This window comes from Lontra canadensis, unplaced genomic scaffold, assembly GCF_010015895.1.
Source record: "Lontra canadensis isolate GAN:19392208 unplaced genomic scaffold, GSC_riverotter_1.0 scaffold2, whole genome shotgun sequence".
NCBI classification, from domain to species: Eukaryota; Metazoa; Chordata; class Mammalia; order Carnivora; family Mustelidae; genus Lontra; species Lontra canadensis.
The window spans coordinates 33,961,492-33,974,221 of record NW_022630996.1 but is presented as its reverse complement, the minus strand read 5'-3'; the positions used below and the strand labels follow the sequence as shown (position 1 = coordinate 33,974,221).

The 12,730-nt window shown below is 38.2% G+C and overlaps 1 protein-coding gene across 6 annotated transcripts in view; it reads right to left on the bottom strand.

The window, feature by feature from the left end:
• The window catches only part of KIAA0895 (KIAA0895 ortholog), a 91,615-nt gene that overhangs the window by 52,416 nt on the left and 26,469 nt on the right, over window positions 1-12,730 (bottom strand). Inside the window, exon 1 of one of the 6 annotated variants that reach the window (XM_032871594.1) lies at window positions 3,770-4,092. The exons of 3 other annotated variants lie outside the window; for them this stretch is intronic. In XM_032871594.1, the coding sequence (XP_032727485.1) occupies window positions 3,770-3,794 (25 nt within the window). In that variant the 5' untranslated portion in view covers window positions 3,795-4,092. Of the gene's footprint in view, window positions 1-3,659; window positions 3,683-3,769; window positions 4,093-12,730 lie in introns of those variants that run through there. 2 more of the 6 variants (XM_032871608.1, XM_032871616.1) reach the window with 2 other exon arrangements.

The following is a 12,730-nucleotide window of genomic DNA, read 5'->3' as shown; positions in this document are numbered from 1 at the left end:
TTGAAATAACACTTGTTCAGTGATAACCTTCCCTGGAAGGTTCTTTGAAGCACTTGTCACAGTAGCAGTTTTACGTTTGTTTGTATGATGGCCTCTTCCATACTGAAATTCTAAGTCTCCTTATGGCATACACCTGTTTGTTCTTGCTCGCTCCCTGCCTTGTTTATGAAAGGATGGCCAGAGAGGTAGCCAGGAGAAGATAATATTTGAGAGGAAGGAAAGGATACAGGATTTGAATGACTGAAGGTTAAGAAAAAGAATCATACCAAGATGGCATAAAAAAAAATGAAATAGTTGGGCGCCTGGGTGGCTCAGTGGGTTAAAGCCTCTGCCTTCGGCTCAGGTCATGATCTCAGGGTCCTGGGATCGAGTCCCACATTGGGCTCTCTGCTCAGCAGGGAGCCTGCTTCCTCCTCTCTCTGCTTTTCTCTCTGCCTACTTGTGATCTGTCTCTGTCAAAGAAATTAAAAAAAAAATCTAAAAAAAAAAATGAAATAGTGGTATTGCAGACAAGTTTTAACGTCAGGTGCCTACTGCTATAATACAAACAGGAGCTATGGGCCTAAGTGTATTCATCCCATATGCCAAAACAGTGGCCTTAAGATGACTTTTGTCTCCAGCATTTTTTAAACATTCACTTTTGTTACAAAGGCTCTTCATTTCTAGATGACTCATTAATCATTTCTTATCACTTACATGTCATACAAAATATGGGCAGTAGGAAATAAAAAAATAACAATCAATATGGTTTCTGACAGCTTTCTGTTACTCACTAAATGAGCTAGATGTCTTCTATCTTGAAAATTTTATAATCAAGTATGATTTTTCCAGACAAAACTTATTTACAGCTTGCTTGTGATAAAAACCTAAAAAACAACACCTGAGTAAACTATCAGATAATATACCACTGATGTTAAATGAGATTTTCACGTTGAACTTTGTGGCTTAAATCAACGTATAGTCATTGTAATAGCGTGGGTTTTTTAAAAGATTTTATTTATTTATTTGACAGAGAGAGAGAGAGATCACAAGTAGGGAGAGAGGCAGGCGGAGGGAGAGGGGAAAAGCAGGCCCCCTGCTGAGCAGAGAGACAGATGCGCAACTCCACTGAGCCACCCAAGCAACCCTGTAATAGTGTTCTGCCTTTCCTAGTGGTTGAAAAAATGATCTTTGGAATGGCTGTTTATCAGTAGCTTTGACCTTGACCAAGTTAACTTCTTTGCGCTGTAGGTTCCTTACCCGTAAACAGGGTAATACTACTACATATTTCATAGTACTGGTGTGAAGATTGAAAATGTTAATATACGTGAAGTGCTAAGAACAGTGCCAGCTGTAGTAAGCAGCCTGTGTTAACTACCAGTATGGTTATATTCAATATTATATTCAGCTCCTACAGAAATACTCCATAGAATAATATAAATGGGAAAATATTTAGAATCTTTATATTTGGAGTTCCAAGGTAAATTTAACAGTAAGCAATTACTTCTACATTCTAGTATCAACATTTTAGTGGCTTTAGTATAATAAACGATCTTTAAAAAGGTATGAGAAGGCAAACAAAAACTTTTCTGATTTGATTCCATTTCAAACAGCACACATAGCATAGACATCTTATTTTACTTCCCCAGTCAGCAGTTCTACTAGGACATTATATTTAGATTATATGAAATTGTGACTAACAAGTCAAAAGATATTATACAGGAAGAGATTTCAGAAATATTTAATTGCTTCACTCCTGAGATTAGAAACCACCAGAAGAACATGGGCTTCTTAGGTATCAAGGAGTAGTGAGAGGATAGCAAGGGAAAAGGGGGGCATGTTTTCAGCTATATTCTCTTCATAAATTTTCTAGCTGTCCAAATTGGGCTTTCTAGTATATTAGTGAAACTGCTTGTCATACAGTTCTGAAACTTCATTTATCTAGTTAAGTACTATAAAAAAGAAATAAAGTATTTTGAAAAACCACCTGACCAATTACTTTTAATTATATTATATATATATTAAATATTATATTTATATTAAAATATTAACTTTATTTCTAAATGCCTCCATGGCGGTTTTAACTCTTACTGAACTATAGAAACTCACTGCGAAATTATCTGAGGGTATGCAACATGCAGAGTTGATTTTTGTCGCTAAATTACAGAAATGGAGTTGAGACAAGAGGAAAGAGTCTACTATTTCATAAAGCACCTCTCCTTAAACTTCCAACTCCACCTACTGAAAAGGAGGAGATCCACTTTCTTTTGCTGCTGGTTGGTCAGAATACCCACTTTCTAATACTATTATTATCATAACCGTATTCTCTTTCTACAATGATTGGTTTTGAGAAAATTATTTTAATTGATATTATTTCTAAACCGTTGCCTAAAAACCTTCACTTTGACGGAATCAAACTATATCTTTCTCCAAGGCAGTGGTTTTCAAATGGGGAGGGAAGTAATTTTGCCATCTAGGGAACACTTGACAATGTCTGGTGACATTTTTGGTTGTCACAACTGTGTGTGGGGTGGGGGGCTTGCTACTGGCATCTAATGAGTAGAGACCAGGGATACTGTTAAACATTCCACAATGCACAGGACAGTCCTCCACAGCAAAGGATTACCCATTAATTCAATGTTAATAGAGCCAAAGCTGAGAGACCCTGCTCCAAAACGAAAAGAAGGTATGGTATTTTTAAGTACATTTCAAATTTTTTATTGTAATTTAAGATGAAAAATAGTGTCTACATCAAATTACATTTTAAAAAACTCTAATGCTAATTTAAGTTGCTTCTTAGATTTTAGATCTTGTGCTTCCTATCAACATAAATAAGGATGAGATTAAAGTACAAGATCAGCTCCCTATTCTAAAAAACCGAGCAGGACATAAAACACCATAAAATTAAGATCACAAGTATTTTCATTGGAAAAGAATTCAGTTTCGTATTTAAAAACTTATAGGAAAAAATGGTCTGTTTGGCAGTGCAATACCTGATAGTAAAAAATTCCGGCCTTTTTTTTTGACACTAGCTTGAGGATTAGGCATTTCCCTTTACTCTGTTGTTTTTCGTCATGATACTGGACTACCATGAACCCAGTCTTGCAGAAATGTTGATACAGGAATAAATGCCAGGATAATGGCCAAGAAAAGCCTTCTCATACGTAAGATAATATTTAAATGGTTGGTTAACATCCATCCATTTTTTTCTTTTTTTTAATAAAAGGCAAGTAAACTTTCTAACCTGGGATCTGAACACCCATTTCTTCAGGTTGGTATAATATACACTCTATAGCGACTACTACTAATACCAACTCAAAACGTTCTCAGTGACTTAAGCATAGAGGGAAACACTGCAAACACTCACAGGAATGTGATCTTTTGCTTAGCTCTGATTTTTCTGAACATTCTAGAAAATTAGACGCCAATACCCTATAATACCTAATACACTTTCAAATATTTAGACAGCACATTTGTAGGGCCAGTAATGTGTATATCATAATTTATTTCCCTAGATTCCATGGCACGCGCTTACTGATAAAAAGCGACAAAAGGAAAGGGGACCTTTTTCCTGTCTTCCCTCCGCGCATTTTCCCCGAGCGCCTCCACCGCGCCGTGCACTGTTCCTGTCGCCGGGCTGAGCGCCCGTGCCCCGCGCGGAGCCCACATCCTACCGTTACCTCGGCCTCCGGGCGGTGGGGGCCCCTCGTCGCCCCACACCCGCCGCCACCGGCTCGGAGGACGCTGGCCACCCCTGCCAGCCCAGGGGCCAGACCTTCTCAGCACTCACCCGTCACGCGAATGGACTCCAGCATCGTCCCGCCGAGGCCGCGGGCGGCTGGCTGGCTCCACGGGCACGGGGGTCGAGGACCAGCGGGAACCGGACAGACCGCCTCTAGCTTCTGGCCCGGGCCTCAGAGGTGGGTCGCGGCGGGAGGCTGCTCTCCGCGACTTGAGGCAGGATAAAGCGGATAAGGACAGACGAAGAACGTTCGGACACGGCTGTGGAAAGCGCTCCCTCCAGCCCGCAGGTGCCGGAAGGTACACACAGCGGCTCTACAGTGGGCAGCTGCGTTGAGAACCGGCTGCCGTGACGTTGCCGCGCCCCCGTTGCTAGGAAACGCTCCTCGCCGTTCGCGTGAGCCGCCCTTCGCTGAGCCTGCGCACCGCTTGGGGCGCTAGCGCGCTGGCGGCCGGAGTCGAAAGGAAGTGAGAGAAGGAAGGGAAAACTACAACTCCCGGCGTGCACAGTGCAGGCCCGTGCCTCAGGGGTCTGTGTGGGCTGGGCCCAGGGAGAGGCTTGGGTCTTCCGCCTCTGGAAACCCGCATTTTGTCGATTTAATTTCTATAGACCTCTGTACGGTATTCGAGGATTTAACACTGCAGCAGCTTCACAAGAGAGAGTGTGACAGGACAGCTCCCGCTGTGAATTGCAAAACCAATCTCCTCCACCCTTTGGTTAAAAGGTTAGGAAAACTAAAACAACTTTAGGTTGAAAGGTGTTAATAGCATCTTCATTATTTGAGGAAACTGGAATACATTTATCAATTGAGTATTACAGCTTAATAGCCTTAATACTAAAACAAAATTGTATTTTTTTTAAGATTTTATTTATTTGAGAGAGAGCGAGAGAGCGCATTGAGGAAGAATGAGAGGGAGAAGCCAGCTCCCCTGTGAGCAGAGAGCCCCAGGCAGGCTTCATCCAGAACTCTGGGATCATGACCTGAGCTGAGCAGAAGGCTAGCGCTTAGCGGAGGGATCCACCCAGGCGCCACTAAAATACGCATTTTAATTTATGATTGTGCAACTGATACCGCTGGATGTTGTTTTTAGTTTGTTATTCCAAGGAAAATATAGGTATAGGGACTATACCATTAAACATATTTTTAGAGCCTGATATGTGCAAGGTTCTAAGACGAGCCTGGAGGACATAAGGTAAATGAACTAAGTCTCCCGAGCTTACAGTTTAGGATGAGCTCATAAGATGGTGTTGGCACTGTCAAATGTCTTGGCCACATTTTCTCTTTACCCTTCCTCAAGGATGAGACAGGACACAGAAATCACTGAAATATGTTTTCAAACTCAGGAACAAAAGTTATGTTAACATTATAATCTAAGAATGACAAAATGTGTGAGGATTTGTAACTTTTTGATCAGTTAGGAGGGAACAGTGGAAATTTAACTATCACAAATAGTAGATGACCTTACATCATATTCTGTCTCAAACGCCTGTGAATACTATCTTCAAAATATATCCAGAATCCAGCCACTTCTCGTATCATTACTGCCACCATTCTATTTCTAGCCACCATCTCTTGTTGGATTATAGCTATAGCCTAAATGATCTCCATATTTCCACCCTTGCCTTCTTAAATTTATTCTCAAAATTCAGTGGCCAGTGTGATCCTGTTGAAAAATCAGATGTCACTCTTCAGTGCAAAACACTTCAATGGCTTCCATTCTTACCTATGACATCCTTTATGACCTAGTCTCCTGTCATCCCTTTGATGTCATTTCTCCCCACTCTCTGCCCTGGTCTCTTCCAAACACATTGGTCTCCTTGATATTTCTGAACAATGTCAAACACTGTTTCACCTCAAGGCCTTTGTAACTTAGGATTCCAGCAACCTGGAATGCTCTTCCCCCAGACAGCCAAAGGACTAGCTCCTTCACCTCTTTCAGGACTTGATCCAAACATCACTTCTCAGGGAGGCCTTTCCTGGCCATTCAATTTAAAATTCTACTTCTTTCTCAGATCTCCTACCCTACTTCTCTGTTTCATTTTTCCCCTTAGTACTGAACACTAATTTAATCAAATATTTTACTGATTTATCTTGATAGTCTCCAGCCTTCAAATAAAACTTCCATAAGTGAAGTGATTTTTGCTTGTTCACTGCTATATCCCAACATCTATAATAGTGCCTGGCACATAGTAGGTACTCAATAAATATTTGTAAATTAATGAATAAGTAGACAATAGAAAGTATGCATTTTCAATGAGAACTCAAAGAAAATAGAATGATATAAAATGGGATGTAAAGAATCTTCAGGTTAGAGCGCTTGATAGTTTTGAGCAATGAATCTTTGCATTCATAAGGGCAGTTATTCCTGCAACATATGTCCCACGGAAAATAAAAGGCTATAAATGAATATATATCTATCTTCCTTATGTAACTAAAACTCTGAAACCTGCTTTCCAAGTTTGCTATAAAAATGCAATTTTTATATTATTTTATACTATTACCACTCCAAATTTCTAATTTTTAAAGTCATTGCAATTTAAGAATTGTTATTTCTCAAAAAAAGACTCCTAAAAGATGTTTATAAGTCATATATTTAGCATTTATATAAAGAATTTACTTTGAATGTTTTTACTAAAGCATACTTAATCATACTGTCCATTTTCATTATATTCTGAAGAAATCAAAATGTATGTACTTGCATATAAGGTATTGGGCTTAGTACTTTTAGAGTACATTATAAAACATGATACTTATCCTCAAGAAACTTACTGACTAGTTAGGAAAGGGTTTATACACACATACACACTAAATTTAGAAAAGGATGTGCCCTAAATGTTTACCTCCCTCAACAGACCATTAAACTTAAGAATTCCAAAAATAAACAATTTGGCACCCCTGTAGTTAGATGCATCTAGTACATTATTTCATTCTTTTTTTTTTTTAAGATTTTATTTTTTTGACAGAGATCACAAGTAGGTAGAGAAGCAGGCAGAGAGAGAGGGAGGAAGCAGGCTTCCCGCTGAGCAGAGAGCCCGATGTGGGGCTCAATCCCAGGACCCTGGGATCGAGCCCCGCATCAGGCTCTCTGCTCAGCGGGGAGTCTGCTTCTCCCTCTCTCTCTCTGCCTGCCTCTCTGCCTACTTGTGATCTCTGTCTGCCAAATAAATAAATAAAAATGTTTTAAAAAAATTGTTTTTATGGTCACTCTACCAATATTTCCTTGTGGATAATTTTGATTTCTTTTTTTAAAGAAAAAAAAAGATCATGACCTGAGCTGAAGGCGGAGGCTTTAACCCACTGAGCCACCCAGGTGTCCCTAATTTTGATTTCTAAATAATCTTTAGTGATAAGTGTTATTAAAGGTGCATATCAATTTAATCAAAGCGTTTTGAAAAGATGTGTATTCTTTGTGTATTAGGCATTGAAGTACTCTTGTTAACAAATTTGTGAATACAAAGCGTTTATCTAATTTCTTACAAAACTCATACTGTTATCAGCTCCTTTTACCATTCCTGCCTATGCAATTATTCATCTTCATCAAGCTTTGTACATCTGCTTTGTTAATTATTGATTTGTGCTATGCCTGCTTAGTATTTCCATTGGGTACAGCATCTGCAGCTGTCCACTTGGCTGCTTTTGAGTCAGCATTGTTTTTACATATCCACCAGAACAATGAACAATTCCATCTTTCTGAGAAACTTTTCTTTATATCTGTTTCTATGTAAACCATTAATATTGAGACAAAAGAATTGATGTGATTATCAATTACTACTCCATTTTCATAAAACTGATTTTAATAATTTATATTTATCTTTAAGGATGCACTTCCCCTCTTTTTAAAGTTTTACTAAACTTAGGTTTTCCAACAGTAGCTAAGGATGTCATTATAGTTATCCTACTATGTTATATTTCATTTTACTTTTATAGTCATTTTTTACATACACTACCAATATTATATTGCAGATCACTTTGATTACTGAATATCTTTAATGATGACTTCCATTCAATTTTACATATGAAAAATGATAGAAAAATAGGAATTTTGATAGAAATTCTTTTCTGTGTGGTGGGATTTTTATGTTATGGAAAAGAGCTTATATTTTTCTTATTTTATCAGTAACTTTTTTTTGTTTAACTCCTATGTTAATCTGTATATTCCATGTACATGATGTACACTTTTTATGATCCATGGAGTTTCTGAAAAAAAGTCAAAACATATTTGTAATAAGAGGGGATCATTTTTGTTTTTGTTTTAGAAAACAGATCAACAACCTCCTTTTAAAAGACTTAAACACATTTGAATGGGGAGTTGTATAGTAAAGACTAAGAAAAAGGAAGAGAGAGATGGGGAAGACTGGAGAAGGCTACTAATTAATAAGTATTGCTAATGCTAGTGGAAAGACAAATAATTACAGTATTTCATCTTCTATAGAAAAGGTTCATATTGTTGAGGGTCGATCAAGTATACATTATGCTTGAAACTGAGAAAAAGTTTAATTTCTTAAGAAGTTATCTCAGTAACTGAAAGAAATTAGAACAATTAAAATAATATTCACTTAGGGGCGCCTGGGTGGCTCAGTGGGTTAAAGCCTCTGCCTTCAGCCCAGGTCACGATCCCAGTGTCCTGCAATCAAGCCCCGCATTGGGCTCTCTGCTCAGCAGGGGCTTGCTTCCTCCTCTCTCTCTGCCTGCCTCTCTGCCTGCTTGTGATCTCTGTCTGCCATATAAATAAATAAAAAATCTTTAAAAAAATAAAATATTCACTTAAATTTTAGATAAGAATTTAAAAGATTGGGGGGTCGAAGTTTCTAGAAAATATTTTTTACTTCCTGTTTATTGGAAGCAATTCTATGTCTTTGAAAATATATGAGTTGAGGAAAATTCATCTGCAGCAGTCTGCCATTGTAAAAGAACAGAGGAACTCTAATCAGAACACCTCATTCTAACAAACATTAACAGAAACCTCAGGGCAAGCTGTGAACAATGTTTTTTGACTCATAAAAGAGAAAAAAAATCCAAGGAATAGTTGGTTTCTGTGGCTTTTGAAAAAAATTTCGAGTGACTTTTGAATGCTTTCAGGATGTCTATATTGAAAGAATGGAATGTTTTCGGTATGTCTTTTTCAGGAGAATGAAAAGCATTAAGTGGGAGACAAATCAAAGAATGCTTTGTGAAACCTCCTCTGCCTTTTCACCCCAATGAAAATAGAACAGCAGAAAAATCCTGAAAAACACTGATTTTTTTTGATAGGTTGTTTTGTTGTAAATGACTAGGGGAGGAAGGATATTTTTTAATCAGATAAAAAAAATTGCCTGCCTTTATTATATTTTGCAAAAATCATGATGTGTTTTAGTATACTTCTTCCACAGATTTGTTAAGTGCTTCTTATATACAAGGCAAAAGATGATGAAGAAGATATGATACCTACCCTCAGAGAAGTTACTGATAGTGCATACACACATATGTAAACATGATATATACATATCAACCAGTCTTTGAGTACATACATCAAGGATGCTGTGGTGAGAGTCCCAGTTCTCTTAGAACATATGTTACAGTAGGAGAAACAAACAAGAATCAAGTTAACCAAAGTATAATTATAGATAGGTGCTATGAAGTATAGTAAATCAGGGAAGTAATGCTAGATGGTGACTTGTCCTAGGCTGGTCTGAAAAGGCCTCTTTGACACAGAAACTTTTGAGCTGAGATCTGAAGAGTCAACCATAGCAAATTTGGCTAGGTGGGGGTTAGGGGGAGAGGGTTTGGGGGAGACAAGCATTCTAGGTGGAGGGGATTGTAAATGCAAAAGCCCTGAGATGGCAATGATCTTGACATGATCCTGGAAATATATGAAGGTCAGCGTGATTGCAGTCCAGTGAGCTGGGGGAAGTAGTAGGAGAAAAGACCTCAGAGGTAGGCAAGGACCAGCAAAAGGAATTTGGACTTTATTCAAAATGCAATCAGAAGCCACTGGTTGATTTTAAACAAGGCAGTGACATAATATGGCTTATTTGTTTTTAAAGATCCGCACTGACTGTTCTGAGGACAATGGGTAAGAGGGTGAGAATGGAAGTGGGGAAACAAGATAGAGACTTCACAGTGGGCCAAGTGAGGGTGATAATGGCTTGGAGTGGAACAGGAGCTGAAAAAGAAGCAAAGAAGTAGAAGACCCAGCATATACTTGGAGGAGATGATCATTCATTAGGTTGAGTATATGGGGAGGAGAAGAAGGAATTGAACATGACTCCTGGGTTTTTGGCTTGAGCAACTGAGTGGATAGTAGTATTATCTATGGAAATGAAAAAGATGAGGGAAAAACATGTTGAGTGGGGAATTCTATTTTGATTATGTTAAGTTTAACATGCCAGTTAGAAGTCCACGTCAGTATTTCAAATAGGTGGTTGGATATTAGAGTTCAGAGCTCAGGAAAGAGATCATGTTAAAGAAACACAAATCTGGGGGCACCTGGGTGGCTCAGTGGGTTAAGCCGCTGCCTTTGGCTCAGGTCATGATCTCAGGGTCCTGGGATCGAGTCCCGCATCGGGCTCTGTGCTCAGCAGGGAGCCTGTTTCCCTCTCTCTCTCTGCCTGCCTCTCTGTCTACTTGTGATCTCTCTGTCAAATAAATAAATAAAATCTTTAAAAAAAAAAAAAAAGAAAAAAAAGAAACAAATCTGGGAGCCATCAGTGTAAGGACAGTATTTTAAGTCAGTGGGAATGATGAAATCACCCAGGGGAGTGTGTATAGGTAGACAGGAGAGCTCAGGGTGGAATTTAGAGTTTTTAGTCATTTAGTAATGGAGCAGAGGAAAAGGAGCCAACAAATTTCTTTTCTCAAATATACATATTTAATAATATGTATATATTATGTATATGTATATATAAATGTATATATGTATATATAACATGTATATATGTATATATATAAAATATACAATACACACACACACGCAGAGTAATATATACATAACTATACAACTATATATATGTGTGTATACATGTGCTTTTTTCTGACTGAAGATTAGCTGTCAGACATGATGCCCTTTTACCCCTAAATAATTTAGATTATGCACATATATATGCAAATATGTATATCTGTGTGTATGCGTGTACAGAGGGTGGGGGAATGAGAAAAAAACCAAATGTAGTAAAATGTTAATATATTATGAATCTGGTTGAAAGCATCTTGGAATTCTACTTTTCTCTATGTGTATATGTATAAAACTTTTGCAACTTTTCCATAAGTCTGAAATCATATCAAAATAAAGTAGTGCAAATTGAGTACTGAAGTGGAAAAGGAACTAGGTGGGGAATCTCCCAAGACATAAGATTCAACCAGCCTCATATAGATATATCCAAAGGTGCTGTGAGGGCATTTCAATAGCAGGATCAAGGTGAGAAAGCCATGGATGTAGCAGAGCAGCGTATGTTCAGGAAATAGCAAATGATTGAGAGTTGTCTATTTTTGGAGTCACTTTCCTTGGCATTAAATATTAAACAAAATTAGTAGTAAACTCATTTGCTGAGAGTAAGAGAGTGGGATGGGAAACTGATAAGAGAATTTGATAGGGATTTAAATGGATAAGAATGAGAGGATTCTGAGCAACATGAAACATCCAGTTAGCTGGGATAAATTTGAAATGGAATTGGCTCAATGTTTAGCAAGCCAAGAAAAATAGAAAAAAATAGAAGGTTAGAAATTGGGAAGTTAAAAGCAGCAAGGTCTTGGGCCCAAGGAAAATGATATTGAAATGGTTTCTCTTGGGATTGGTTGGGTAGGGAACAGGTAAGACATAAAGGAGTCGGGCAGTGTTTGGGGAAGAAACCTGGAAAGGGCCAACAACAAGTTCTGAAAATCTTAGTCATAATCTTCTTGCTTCCTCATGTACTATTTTAAGGGGCTGAATTAGGTGTTCCTTACCAGCTCTTAATTTTTTTTTTTTTAAACTCCCTTTTCTTTTAGCCTCCTTTTCACAATAGATTGAACTACTTAGCATGTGGCCTCATAGAAAAGGGCAAGATGGGAGATCAGGGCTAATCACAGCATGGGCTGTAACATTTTTAATTTGATGAAAAATTAGGAAAGGAGACAAACCATAAGAGACTCTTAATCTCACAAAAAAAACTGAGGGTTGCCAGTGGGGAAGGGAGTATGGAGAGGATGATAGGGTTATGGACATTGGGGAGGGTATGTGCTATGGTGAGTGCTGTGAAGTGTGTAAGTCTGATGATTCATAGACCTGTACCCCTGGGGCAAATAATACATTATATGTTAATAAAAAAAATTAGGAAAGGAGAATATACTGAAGGTTAGGGTTGCAGGGCTTGCAGGGTTAGCAAGAGTAAGCAGCAGTGGAGAAGAGGTAAGGATTTGAGATTACAACCAGGAGGCCAGTTTGGGGGTTTGAAATCTTAGACATGGAGTCTTCCAAGTATCAATTAGCAACCAAGTATGGCTGTACATGTGATGGCTGAGCAGAAGACAGGAGGACATCAGCCTAGTTGGAAGGTTTGAGGAATGATGAGGTCAGGGTGGAAGAGACTGTTGTTTCCGAATGTTTTATCAGCAAACATTTCTCAATGGCCTGTTACGTGTCAGGCCTGAGCGGTCTGAGAAAGACCAGGATGGTGCCTGACTTCGAGAAGCATGGAAGTAGAGAGTGAAGGTGGATGTCACAAATGCCAAAATTTGGGAGCATTAATGAGAGAGTAGAAGAGCCCCTGTCTAAAAGTAGTATGTGAAGAGAAATTTTTGAAGTGTTTGGAAGATAAAGAAGTTCATGACAGACATCAATGGAGTACAATGAATCTTCTTCTGACATCCATTTTAAGAAGATTTTATTTTTGATATCCAATAGAGAGACTTTGATGTTTAAGAAACATAGGCTTCTGCTACTCTTAATATTTAAGAACTGCCTTTCTTTAATATGGATAATTTTAAACAGCTAAAAATAGGCTCTGTGAATATAGCTTTAAAAATCTAGGTATGAAAAGGTAAAGTTATCAATA